At 39.1% G+C, this 14,519-nt stretch overlaps 1 protein-coding gene across 1 annotated transcript in view; it reads right to left on the reverse strand.

Annotated features, from left to right (window-relative positions):
• Positions 1-10,568, reverse strand: part of LOC145778074 (cell adhesion molecule 3-like) — a 32,914-nt gene extending 22,346 nt beyond the window's left edge. The window contains exons 1-2 of the mRNA XM_082589484.1: positions 10,384-10,568; positions 3,619-3,820 (exon numbers count right to left, since the gene is read on the reverse strand). Of these exons, the coding sequence (XP_082445610.1) occupies positions 3,619-3,820; positions 10,384-10,486 (305 nt within the window). The 5' untranslated portion in view covers positions 10,487-10,568. The remainder of the gene's footprint in view (positions 1-3,618; positions 3,821-10,383) is intronic.
• Positions 10,569-14,519: the final 3,951 nt, after the last annotated feature.

The raw sequence follows: 14,519 nt of genomic DNA on the forward strand, positions 1-14,519 counted from the left end.
TAAAATCTGTCAATAAATCAATAAATAATATTCTCAAATCTGGTATTTGAAAAGCTGCAAGTCAAGTGGCATCTACCCAAAGGCACTCGAAAAATTTGAAACTACCGTACCTGGAATGTTTGACAAAACATCAACTCAACAGACAGCATTCAAGACAGCAGCCTCAAGCCAAACAATAGAAACGCATAAAACAACGACACGCTGGCTTCAACACCATTCGCCATAGCATATGACTAGGGAACTGTGTTCCGAAAGCTAGTGCAAATGCTGCTGAAAGCGAAACTCAATCTACTGAACAACAATAAATTTGACACTCCTACAGCAACAGCGCAAGATGACCGGATATGAAATGAAGACGAAGCGGTTTCATCCGACGCGGACACCAGAAGGGTTCTGGATCCATCTCGTGCTAACTTGCAGCGAGAGCAAGCATTGTGATCAGTTAGGTTAGAGTGTTAGATGGAATCAAAAAGTCGAATTCAAAAGTAATAAAAGTCAACTCAGCCGCGAACATCACAAAACAACCAGCGCACAGACTGACCATCCAGTGTGTAACTTGACTCCAAGCGAACGTGGTTCACCCCGAAACCTCTCAAGCAACCAGCAGGCTACTATTTCATTTCATGAATCGCTATAGCCGCGGTGTTTGTGATGTCATCAGTCAACGTGACAACTGGCCGATGCTTCATATAACCCACCTGGCTATGACGTCATATCAATCACGAAATCAAAGAGACGATGACAAACAGTTTGCTTAGGAGCAAAATGAGATTAATAGAGTAGAGAGTTTGTCTTTGAACCATTGGCGTACGAAGCCGAGTAACGCGATCAAGTTTAACGTCTTCAAGTTTATTACATATAGAAACACAAAACTACGCAACAAATTAAGTATCGAACGTTTTCGACATCACAAGATGTCCTCTTCAAGAATAATATACATACAACTTAACTACATCTGAATAAAATACAATGGTTAACTAAATCTATAAACAGGAAAAGACAAAAACTGCACGGTACTTCTGACTAGCTGAGGGCTTAACCCTGGCAGCTTTGCATACTTGTGGACTAGAGGCTAGAGGCTAAAATTACTGACGCAGGCCCAGATTGACCGTGTGAGATTGTTCCATACAATTCATATATTCACCAGCGACTTGTTGGACACTAGATTGATCTTTTAAACCAGCATGCCAACTTGTATTGACCAGATCAACAAATAACAACCACCCTTTGCTCTCACTCTGGCCACAATGTGCCTGAGTTTAATGCATTGATTTGTTATAAAGACATGGACTGTGATGTAACAAATGTAATTGTGAAGGCGCACAATTGCACAATACACATAGCCCACCATAGCACAGCAACAAACCTTGTTTCACACAACCACATGAGCCAAAGACGAAATAACATTTCACCAACTAAGCGAACAACAAAGCCTTGAATGACGTCACAACAAAAGAATCCATGGCGTGACATACAGAGAACGAAATACAGAGATACCACCGTGAACTGTATCGTCACGGTCAATGGCCACAGCCTCAAACAACCAGCTGGTTGAAAGCAGCTACAATTGCGGATGATGTCAGGTAAATTAAAAACAAAAATGTTGCACTTGAGACTAGCGCAACATTTTTGTTTCTAATTTGCGTGACATTATGCGCAATTGTAGCTGCTTCATCGTTTATGTATCATATAATGTACATATACAATCTCTAGCGACTAGAGATTGTATAAACGATGAGTGGAAATTAAAGTGTTGAAGATATTGAAGCTATTCTTTTATTTGCCCGTATTTCACTTTTTCATTGACACACAGTGTATTGCAGCATTGGTGCATCTAGTTATACACAACAACAACTACAAAGATAATGACATCATTAAAAATGCGTTCAACTAGTGGTTCCCAACCTTTTTGTTGTCACGGACCCCTTTAGACAAATTATTAATTCTGCGGACCCCTACCTAAATTTAGCCTGAAACTCAATTAAAATACTATTGACTATAGCAAAGAAATTTATTTTCACACGAGTCAGTTCAATCACAGTACTATTGACTAGGCCTATTGTATTATAATAATTATGCTACTCAATTCAACTACTGTACGGTGTCATATTGCATTGCCGCTGTGACTCCTGCAGCAAATATCAGGTTAAACAGTCGCTCAAATAAGAAAATGAATGAATTGTTCAAGAAATGTCAGCAGTATTTGAATATTAAGGTGACCCAAAGTGCCATGCCGAAACTTTTTCAACGTAAGCAAATTTAATGAGATGGTTGTAAACGACTGAACTGCGGTTGAGTTTTTGACAATGCAACACGCATGTCATCTTCAACGTCTACTGTCCAGGTGATTTCAATGTTGCTTTTATTGTAACAAGAGCTGAGAATCCTGCCTCGCAAAGGTTAAGTGGTTATGAATGGTAACAAAACAATAATCGCTTGCTTTGCCAAGAATGGGTAGGTTTGCAGTTGTGAGCACCAAAAATCTTCCACAGTTTTTGAATGAAATTCAATGCGTAATAACTCTTTTGATCTCAAATCAATTAGGTCATCTTTTCTGAGATCGTCATCGCTAATGTTGTTCAAGTCAAAAAGAAAAGGATTTCGAATCCATGTTTCTACTCCGTTCGGCAGGTGTTCTATATTAAAATAATGTTGAAATGAGATTTGCAGGGTTTCAAGTGTGCGCAAACTTTTTCTCTCATAGAAATCAAAAGAGTACATTCTCTTTGAGTTTCATCCATCAAGATAAGATCTTCTAACAATGGAAAGTTAGAGTAATTACCTGCTTTCAATCTGCGTTTCCAAACCGGCAACTTGGCTAAAAACGCTTTCAGTTTTTCAGCTGCACATCAATTATTGTCACACCTGGTCCTTGAATGCCACGATTAACATTGTTAATATGACCGAAAATATCGGCTAAGTAGCCTAGGCCATGCCATTGCCATATAGAAAACTTTTACTCTTGAACAAAGTTGAGAGGGGACTTCCTTTTCCTTTCAAAAGAGTGGATACCTCATTTTTAGCTGCTGCAGTCGTTTTAAAACTTCTCTAGATAACCAACGTAGGCTACCTCAGAATGATACAAAAGTACTCCGTAATCTGACCCCACTTCTTGACAGAGCACTTTAAAAGTACGGTGGTTTACAGCTCTGCTTTTGATGAAATTAACGACTTTCACACAATTCGTCAGAATTTCTTTGAGACTTGCTAGTAAAGTTTTTGCTGCTAAGGCGTGGCCTACCTGTGCAAGAAGCAATGGGTAACAACCACCCGAGGAGCTTCGTTTTTTACTAAACCAGCAAATCTGGATTTGTTCCCGAGCATAGCTGGTGCTCCATCCGTGCATATAGAACAAAGTTTTTTTTTCCAAAATTCATCAAGGTAATCACGGACCCCCAAATGCCTTCTCACGGACCCCAAGGGGTCCGCAAACCCCAGGTTGGGAACCACTGAACTAAAGTTTAGCATTCACCAAAGCGTCATAATGCTCCATGCTGAAGACGATCGTAGCCATCAATGAAGTGCGACAGTGACTGTCTGTAACCACTAACCATGACTGCAAAACAAACAAAACCAAAAGGCTATCAAGCCTTGAGGAAAAAACAATCTCGTGCTTACGGTGGGACATCGAATTGGCCAAATATGGTGGTGAGACCTCCCGGGAAGTACATGGCAACATCAACAACAATATTTGATCCGTTCGCTTGAAACTTCCACTTCAAGAGATCGTTGATGGCAGGAAGGGTGCAAGGGAGCTCGACAGACTCCCCTGACACGATGTACTTGGGTGCCAGTACCTGCTGTTCTCGGCCGCAATGTCCTGAAATAGGAGATTGGTTGATGGTCACCCACTGCAAGATCTAAGGCTTTCTAAAAAAGCACTAAAAATAAAATTATAATCAGAATTCTTTCGATGTTAACCTCTAGTCATTGGCGAGGTGTTTTACAAACTCAGCAATTCATTTCAGTCATGTCTCGGTGGCTTAGTGGTCAGTGCGTCAGCCTCTGAATCGGTAGGCATGGGTTCGATACCTTGTCGGGTCATACCAAAGACTTTTTAAAAATGGTACTGAATCTAGTTCTTGCTTGGCGCTGAGCAATGGAATGGATTCGGGTAATAATGTAATCAGTTGCACCTCTATACGGCTGCATTTGCACTGCCTGCTTTGTAAAGCACTGAGGAGAAACATATTCCGCGATGGATACAGTGCTATATAAAAACAAACATTATTATTATTATGTCATTGCCAGCGGAGACAAATACTAAAAGTGACTAACGCCATCGCATGGTTGGTAGTGACTAGTGACATGTCATGTTGTAAAAACCCAGGGTTGATCTCTAAGTGGTCAAAACTGGTTTTGACCACTAAGCGGTTTAAACCTGGTTTTAACCGGTGAAAACTAGGTTTAAACCGGTCAAAACCCAGAAAAATATTTTTATGTTGTGAATGGTCGGCTACCTGGGCTATGGGCTATTTAGGAAATATAAAAGCAGTTGTGAGTTGTGACCATTTTGATATGCAGGCCTCGAAATAGCTGGCAGCCATGGCCGCCTGAACTTTCATTAATGGCCGCCAATACCGACCTGTCAGGCAAAATTTGATGGCAAATGTTTTTCATAAAAAAAAATTTGTTGTAATAAATTCTTGTACTTCAGTTGGCTGTGCAAATTGTTCATCGTTCTACCAAGCATTTTTTGGTTCATCAGAATCTTATTTTTAGATTTGAATTTTCTCAATTATTAAAATAACCAACTGGTTGAAATATCAAAAATAAACAGAGAAATTGAATATTTTTTGTTCCAAATCCAACATTTAGGTTATTGTTGATCAAAACAAAATATAGTTGAACATCAATACTAAACATGGAGGGTAATATTTTTAGTTCAATTGAAAAGCAACTTGATTCATACACTAAAGGAGTTTTGACCAGTAATAGACAGTCCTCGAAATTAGCGGCGGCACACGGCAATGGCCGTGGTAAATGCCGCTGCTAACGTCATAATGGTCATTCTGCTACGGCAATAAAAATGCCGTTGCAAAATGAGCACTTAATTTGGACAAAAATTGTTCAAAATTTTTTCCTGTTTTGTTTACTCGCAGCGGGAGTTTAATCAGCAAAAACATCGCACCAAGGCCTCACCTCGGACTATTTTACTTGCTGTGAGCACTCACGCAGTCTTCAAAATTAGCATATTTTTACTTCGCAAAAACGTTGACAAGGCCAAACGGCAAAAGTTGAAATTGCTGTCGTCGTCGTTCGTATGAAGCAGAAAGTTTGTGGTCAGCCGAATGGAAGGACTTGGAGCCAACTTTTCGTCAGATCGTCAAATGTGCGGAGGCCTGTTATTCCATTGGGAGGGGAATAGATGGGACACCCAAAGATGATTTGGTTGGCTGTTTGCTCCGTCGCACCTCACTGACAAGCAGCAGAGTCCCTTATGCCCCAGCGTGTCAAGCAAGCATTGAAGCGGTTCTCCTGTTCTCCTGTTCTTATTCGGTTCAGTGTCACCCACTCCCTTCTCTGAAGTTCAGAATCAAGTACGAGTGAAGAGGCAGGAGAGACATCTAATAGAACGAGGCGAGACTTTATTTTTGGCACAGTGCTCAATTCCTCGGACCAGGCATCTGACGTGCTGAAATCAGCGAGCTGGAGTTTTGCAGCATGTCTTACAAATGGGCACCGTGATGGTAGGCGTTGTATGATTGGGACATTGAGAGTGGATATGCTGGATACATTGCTGTGAACGTTTATTACGAAAAAATTGTACCAAAACATGTTAAACGAGAAGAGAAAAATATAATCGAATAGTCTATCACGACCGCACTGTTTGATTTGTTGTGATGTAATAATACCAAAAGTAGCGATAAAGTGATCAACGCGATACGCACGCTGTTACGGTGATTCACGTTAAATAACTCATTGGGGGGGGGAAAGTAAGTTAATTTTGGGTTGATTCAACGTTCGAGTCAGCACAAATCGATTTAATTTTCCCGGCGGGTTATATCGCGTAACAACAATGCCGAATAAGAAATTTATGTTTCTTTTACATTAATTCGACATCTAGCGATGTTGAATTATCATGAAATAACGTTAATTGCTCAATCAGACACCAGTAACACATCAATAGAAGATTGCCTCGATTTACGTATACAGTACACTAACATAATTTCGGCACAATTAGGATACTGCGAGCAACACGAAGTCTGTTGGATAAAGAACTAGTCGGAATCATCGGATGCTGTATCGGAGGAAGAGGTTGTCGCGTCGTCACTGGAATACTTGAAGACGCAAAACTGCCTGTTCATGAACGCGCGATGCCATATGATCGGACGGATTATTTTTCTTTACTACCGAAGAACCATTTATCTAATTTTGTATCACTTTTTATATTCGCAACAACACCGGTAAAAAATAAGCATTCGATGAAAGAATAACTTTTGCGTAACAATTAAGCCAGTAGCCTATTTATAAGGTTGCAAACTGTTTACAGTTCACAAGAGCATTGTCAGCGCATAAAATAGCTTAAATAGCTTGCATAATGCTCTGGGTTACTGCCATGTAACACGATGGAAAAGGGCAAAAACAAATTTGTTTGATTAAAGCATACGGCAATTGCCGCCGCAATCCAAGGTTTTTTCATTTGGCGACGGCAATGTTTTTGCCGTAGTAGATGGAAGCTAATTTCGAGGGCTGAATAGGTGGTCAAAACTGCCCAGTTTAAATCTATCAACCCTGTAAAAACCGAACTTTTCAAGTTAAAATATTTTTGCACTTCTTTAGCTGAAGTGAAAGGTTTGTGGAAAAAAACGTCAATGAACGGATAAAACAATCACAAAAATAAACGCTACACATATGCACAAAGTGACAGATGGGTCAAATTCCAATGTTTGCAATTAGTCAGTGAGTGAATTCTTAAAGTTAATAAAAGAAACGGCTTATAAAAGTGACAAAGTTTGTTAAAATGCATATTGCAGGTGCATGGTTTTGCCATAAACTTAGAACAGAATGATCAGCTACACTGGAGTTGTCACAATGTATAGAATTTCAACCAAAACTATGCGATGGTTTAATAACATTCTTAGGGTTTCTGTTCCATACGAGGCTATACACTTATACAGTAACTTCTCCAACTACCAATCTACGATGTCACAAAGTTTTCATTTTGTAATTGTCGTGGTCAATATCACTATATACTAAGACAAGTGAAAGGAACCGTGCCCCTGTCGAGCCGCAGTGCCCACTGCCATCAAATTGACACTGCCATAAACAGGATGCCTGTGATCAATACCATCAGACAATCTCCCTATCCTTGCAGGCATCCAACCAGCTGAGCTTCGTCGCGAAGAAGCCATCCTGTCTCTTTCTCGCCATGCTACGAACCCCAAGCACTTTCTCCACTCAAGTCTCTATGAGCCTGTAAGCGAGCAAACCCGGCTACTGCTGCATAACTTCTAATGAAAACCGCTGAAGACCGATCCATCAGTGCGGCTACCTGGGCAGTGGGCAGACCACCAATGGAGCTCGAGGTGGAAAAAGAACTCAAGACTCCAAAGTTTCATCTCTCACACCAGCACCCACTCAACCGGAATGCATTTTCCCTGGGTGCAACTCAACCGCCGGCGTACTGGCTTCAAACTATTCCACTCTATGCACAAATATGGAGATGGCTCCATCCGCGATCTGTGAGGGTGGCACGAAAGAAAAAACCGCAGACCACACCCTAGCCTCAAAATTTGTACTTTTTTCCGGCGGTCAAGCATGTCCTACCGGACTGGCCCTTTCAGCGGACATTTAATATCTCAACCGGACATATTTTTTGCATGTAGATTTTGCACAACATCACACTACAGTATTGTGTAGTCGTGTTTGTAGAAGATTTTCTACAACAGAATAACTCTGCAATGGTTGATGGCTAAATTAACCGACCCTGAAGTATATCGCTTGCAAATAAATCAGTGCGTTAATGACAGTCGTGTAATGACGCAATAAACACAATTGAAAACAACAATCCAAATTTCCTTATTACAAAAGCAACTACGATCACTTATTCCGTGGTTTTCGCGTTATAGAATCATTGTGCCAAGCGATTACTGCCGGCGCGGGGTCGTAAATCTACAGCTCAGGACCGTCGAGACAAATGCGTATTAGTGACTCAATAGTGTTAGCCCTCAATAGTGTTAGTGTTAACTAACTAACACAATAGTGTTTTAGTCTAACACCCTCCCTTCTGTGCAGAAATTCTATTTCTATCAGTATCAGCGTGAATAAGGTCGCCACATTCGCCTAAGCACGTGCGGAACCCAGCTGAGACTTGCTTCTCTGTGACGTTTCTTTTTAACAAACGATCAATGTAACGCAATAATCCTCATTGTTAAAATTAGAATACATATCCTGCCGAAAAGTTCAGACAACTTTATTTCAAGGCAACATTGCAAGGCGTTGAAATGATGTAAAAATGGCTACTTTTGCCATCAGCTTGTTAACCTCGTCACTCTAAATAATGTGATCTTTAAAGCAATTGCTTGTACTATTATTGCTTCAGCTCCGTATTTGTTCGCGTTAAACAAACAATTATAACAATTCAAATTTAAAATATATTTTTGCTGCATTAGCTCTATTTTTGTCAAGAATTTTGCGGCGGTCATTTATGACCGACCAATGAGTCGGCTTCGGCAGACATTCGAGGTCATTCCGGAGGTCATGTCCGCCATGACCACCGGAATTTCGAGGCCTACACACCATCTGTAACTGCGCCAAATGGTGTGAGTGGTCTGCGTGAACCGGATGACGAATCAATTTAGTGGCTGCTCGGCACCTGCCCAAACATCTAGACATAGTCTCTGCCACTGCCCAAGGGTAGTAAAGGCAGAGCTCCTCGACCCTGGGAGTAGCAAATAAGGTTCAAACAAAGAAGTGAAAGAAAAACAAAACTATGTTTTTGGATTGCAAGCCCTAACTTAAATAAAACAAAAACTGTAGCCTCGAGTCGAACTGAAAAGGGATCGCTGTATAACCTATTTAGCCTACTTACACGATACTGTGAAAATTAGTGACTTTAGCGAGTACAAGAAATGTATTATGTACAAATTAAAACAGTTGCATTTTTCTTTTTGTTTGTACATTGCCAATACATCTATATAGAGAATAAAAATAAGTATTCAGGAAGCTATCAAGTCAATAACTTCCTGACATTGTCCCACCCACAAACAGTGAAATATTAATTGGAGGCATGTAAGCAAGATGTTAATGACGTGCAGTCGTGCAGTCCTGCAATCCTTATGGAATATTATCAATTGATCATAATAATGTACCTTAAACACATGAAGCCGAGTAAAATAGCCAGGTGTATCACATTTACTTGCATTTTAACATTTTCAGAAAACAAAAATTACATTGAAACAAATTTCACATCAAACGTTTCCGACATCACAAGATGTCCTCTTCAAGAATAACAATAATATCACATACTTAATTATATCAACATCTGAACAAAATACAGCGGTTAAAGGGATACTAAAGGAAAAACCTGACTTGGCGATTGTACACGTTTTTTGTATTTAACATGCTACCATAAAACCATTTTCAATAGAATTTTGCCCCATTGCGGTCTGATCAACATTACGTGCGTGCTTTTGTCAGTGTTTTGAAAACGAGAATGGGCATGAGCAGCGAAGCGTGTGACTGTACAGTCTACGTCACTAAAGACTAGCAATCAGCTGATCGAGCAATAGTTGTTACTGCGGGCGATTTAACTGTAAGCTATGTATGTACACTGGTATCAGTGTACTGGTATCATGTTAAAACATCAGATGTGGCAACGTGGCTTTTGTTATTGCTGTCGATAGTGACATATTCTCGAGCAGTAGCAGTGTTTCCAATTTTTGGTCATTTTGAAAAAACTAAAAATAAATGAGACATTGGACTTTGGGCCTTGCCAGTGCCATTGAAAACAAATTTTGTTCTGTAATTTTTTTTTAAATGTATTCTTGAATGTTCAGTTTATGATACACATTTTAATGCTTAATTCTTGTTTAAAAATTTCATTTAGCATGCCATTAAATATTTGATTCATCAAAAAAGAAAGAAAAAACTGCACAGTACGGTACTTCTGACTAGCTTAGCACTTAACAATGTAGACGAGAATCTAACAGTATGGTAACTGACATTAAATGGCGCTAACCAATTAAATATTATGATATATAAATAGTTACGTACAAAAAATAAAACAAAATTAATAGAAATTTGTGCTCCAGACTTAAATGAACCACATTGGAAACAAAACAAAATGGCCCAATTAAGCCGGGTTGATTGCAATGCAAAAAGCAACCACTGACATTAAACAAAAACTTTTTCAAAACACCAAACAAACAAAACTCTTACCTCCTTTCCACAAAGTAACCAATAGGACCAGTTTGAAAACACAGATCCCCCAACTCATGGCACTGAAAGTCAAGTTGAAATAATTTGGGAAATTTAAAGGCATACAGATTTATTCTTTTTATGTGCTTACACTAAAATTTCATTATTTCATATGTATATATAAATTTCATATAAAGCCAAGCGATCAACCTAAAACAAATGTTAATATGATAAACCAGAGCAACACTACATTTCAAACCTATTTACAGGGTGCTTAAGATATTAGCGAACTGGCTGTTCCCTCAATTGCTACCTGGACAATCTGTAGTTATGGAGTATATACATTGCAAAAGGTGGCATAGCAAGTCATTATTGGCAGTAGAGGTGGACATTTTCTACTTTGAAAGTAGCATGCTATCACTACTGCTACCTCCTACCAATCAATGAAAAGTAACATGCTACTAGTAGGAGTGGGCTATACATGGGCCAAAAATACTTTTTTTGTTATTTTCCACTCGGGACAGTTTTTTTCTATTCCATTTAACCTATCTCAACATAAAATGACAAAATTTTTAATCTTGTACCCAAGAAAAAAGTGTGCAGAGCAAAAATCCAAAATGGCCGCTATTTTCTATGAAAAATCACATTTTTAGCAATAACTTTACTATTTTGGGGTTGTTTTCACTGGTTCTGGTGTCCAACCCTATGTTTGTGGGGTCAGGCAATCTGTTAGTGCATATTAGAAAAGTCCCTGACAATTGGAGGTTGACTTAATACTAATTGTTACCAAATATATCAACCAAATAGATCAACATCCCATCAGCACTCTTGATAACGCAGTAACGCACCATGGCCGATCTTCATAGCAACTGTCCATACAAATCTTAAATATATCAGCTAAAGCTACGTATGTGGGCTAATAAAGCTATAGCCTAAATATATGTTGTTTAATTGTTTTTTTGTAACATTTTTCTTTTTTTATTTTCCCTTTATATCTTAAATTTTTCTGAAGGTGTTGCGACCGTGCCAAATTTCTTTCAAATCAATAACTTACTTCGGTCTCAAGCACGTTTTAACGTTCACGTTTTGTCGCTTCTACCTTTTTCTCGACCTTTGCTATGTTGACGTGTATTGTTTTGATATGATGGTCAGAAATAAAAACAACTGAACTGAACTTTCACCTTTATTGGGTTATTATATTTCTTTAAACACAGTTTCAATTTCCAGAGCATTGTTTAAAATGTAACATCGTTTTCTCCGATAAAAGACCCAAGTTCCTGAAACTGTCACAGGGACAATCTGTTGCTCTATAGTGTCCTGATTGTCATCAGGGCCAGGTGGTCGCGGCCAAGTTTTATCTCCTCTGCCAGCACACGTCAGATGGTCCACTCGAAATGTTCCATTCATCCCCATCATTGAGGTAAAACCCAATGTACCAACTTTTGTTTTCTCCCACATCCCATATGACGGCAAGTGACTGGTTTGGCTGGAACACTATGCCTACCTTATCCTAACCCTCTGTCTGTTTAGCTCCTGTTACAAGTGTTTGTATTATTTCTTCTTCACAAGGGAAGACCACTGCTTCCTCAACTTGGAAATCATCTCCAAGGAGTACATTGAGGTTCTCAATCATCTCCTCTTGGGATACCTTGTTGACCTGGTAAAGATCTCTGGGGACATCTGCATCATGTTGGTGGGTGACTTTCTGATATTGGATTTCTTGCCTTAAGAATGTCGTTAGCTCAGGTGGCTTTTTAGAAGCAAGAGTTTTTACTTCATGGACAGATATAAACCCCCCATGTTGTTTACATTTCACAAGGAGTTGGTCAATAAATCACTGGCTCTCGCTTTCTTTTGCAAATTTTCTTTCAACCTTTGCTTTTTCTTCTGTTTCTGCTTGTTGCTCTAGGTCACCTCCATTAAATTTAGTTGTTTGCGAATAGTAGTGGTTGACTGCTCAACTTCATTGATTTGTCTTTCTGATAGCTTAAGATAATCTTTGATCCTCTTTGCCTTGAACATCTTGTTTGAGTGTTTGGCTGATTGTGAAGCAAGATAACCAAACTTGGCCAAGTACCTCTCTGCATTCAAGTTGTTTGTCGGCAGGTTTTTTCGTTTGTCTGATACCAGTGTATGGAGAGTGGTTGCTCAAGCCGCATTAAGATCAACATCCCAACACTCACGCTTGCACTGCAGTTCTACTCCTTTTCCAGCCTGGATGCGCATCTCTCCAAGAAGAAGATGATCAAGATCGCTTTGTAGAGCATTGTCTTCCATTTTCACATGCGTCCATTCTACATGGTAGTCCCGGAGGGTATGTGTCTTTTTTCAGCAAAGTCACTGCAGAGCTGAAAAAAGATGTCAATTAACAAATCCTGGTTTGCTCGTTCCACTCATTTAAGGAAGGGCATTGTCACTCGGTATGTAAAAATTTCGGTGCTCTTGCACAAGACGCCCTGTTGGTCAACCGGAAAAAATGATGACGTCACACATATTGGAATAGACTATTATGAAAGAGGAAGAGCGGGGTGGAAATGCACTGAAACACACCGGAAAGAAATTGTCTCCCATTTATTGATTTGTTGTTCAATTTCAACAAATTTGCTATCGTAGGAAAGCACAAGCATAGATCTAACCAACTAAGTTAATACCAAGTCCCAAAATACTACCAGCTCCATCTAGTGGTCACCTAAACTTGACCATCAAAACTTCAACCAAAACTTCACCAAAACTTCATTTTAAATCATAAACAATCTAAATCAAATCCAATTAAAAGAACATGTTACTGTGTATTGAAGTACTAACTTTCATTTTTATATCTTATTTAATATGCGAGCAATCGTTGTTCGAAGACAGCCCCCCAACGAAGCTTTTGCCCAATGCATTTCAATGGCGAATCGATCGTCTTTCAGTTCACGCCCTGCGTGTTCACGATAATTAATTGTCTCCCATTTATTCATTTCTTGCTCAATTGCAACAGATTTGCTATCGTTGAAAAGCACAGGCATAGATCTAACCAACTAAGTTAATATCAAGTCCCAAAATACTACTAGCTCCATCTAGTGGCCACCTAAACTTGACCAAATGCAAACCATCACCAAAACTTCATTTTAAATGATAAACAATCTAAATCAAATCCAATTAAAAGAACATGTCACTGTTTATTGAAGGGCTAACCTTCATTTTTTTATCTTATTTAATATAGGAGCAATCGTTGTTCGAAGACAGCCCCCCAACGAAGCTTTTTCCCAATGCATTTCAATGGCGAATCGATCGTCTTTCAGTTCACGCCCTGCGTGTTCACGATAATTAATTGTCTCCCATTTGTTCATTTCTTGCTCAATTTCAACAGATTTGCTATCGTTGAAAAGCACAAGTATAGATCTAACCAACTAAGTTAATATCAAGTCCCAAAAAACTACTAGCTCCATCTAGTGGCCACCTAAACTTGACCAAATGCAAACCATCACCAAAACTTCATTTTAAATGATAAACAATCTAAATCAAATCCAATTAAAAGAACATGTCACTGTTTATTGAAGGGCTAACTTTCATTTTTATATCTTATTTAATTCTTATTTAATATGCGAGCAATCGTTGTTCGAAGACAGCCCCCCAACGAAGCTTTTTCCCAATGCATTTCAATGGCGAATCGATCGTCTTTCAGTTCACGCCCTGCGTGTTCACGATAATTAATTGTCTCCCATTTATTCATTTCTTGCTCAATTTCAACAGATTTGCTATCGTTGAAAAGCACAAGCATAGATCTAACCAACTAAGTTAATATCAAGTCCCAAAATACTACTAGCTCCATCTAGTGGCCACCTAAACTTGACCAAATTCAAACCATTATCAAAAGTTTATTTGCAATGATAAAAACATTTAACGACAACCAATTAAAAGATCATATTACTGTTTATTGAAGGGCTAACTTTCATTTTTATATCTTACTTAATATGCGAGCAATCGTTGTTCGAAGACAGCCCCCCAACGAAGCTTTTTCCCAATGCATTTCAATGGCGAATCGATCGTCTTTCAGTTCACGCCCTGCGTGTTCACGATAATTAATTGTCTCCCATTTATTCATTTCTTGCTCAATTTCAACAGATTTGCTACCGTTGAAAAGCACAAGCATAGATCTAACCAAAAAAGTGAAT

The sequence above is a fragment of the Aplidium turbinatum genome, chromosome 10 (assembly GCF_918807975.1).
Source record: "Aplidium turbinatum chromosome 10, kaAplTurb1.1, whole genome shotgun sequence".
In the NCBI taxonomy this organism is placed as follows: domain Eukaryota; kingdom Metazoa; phylum Chordata; class Ascidiacea; order Aplousobranchia; family Polyclinidae; genus Aplidium; species Aplidium turbinatum.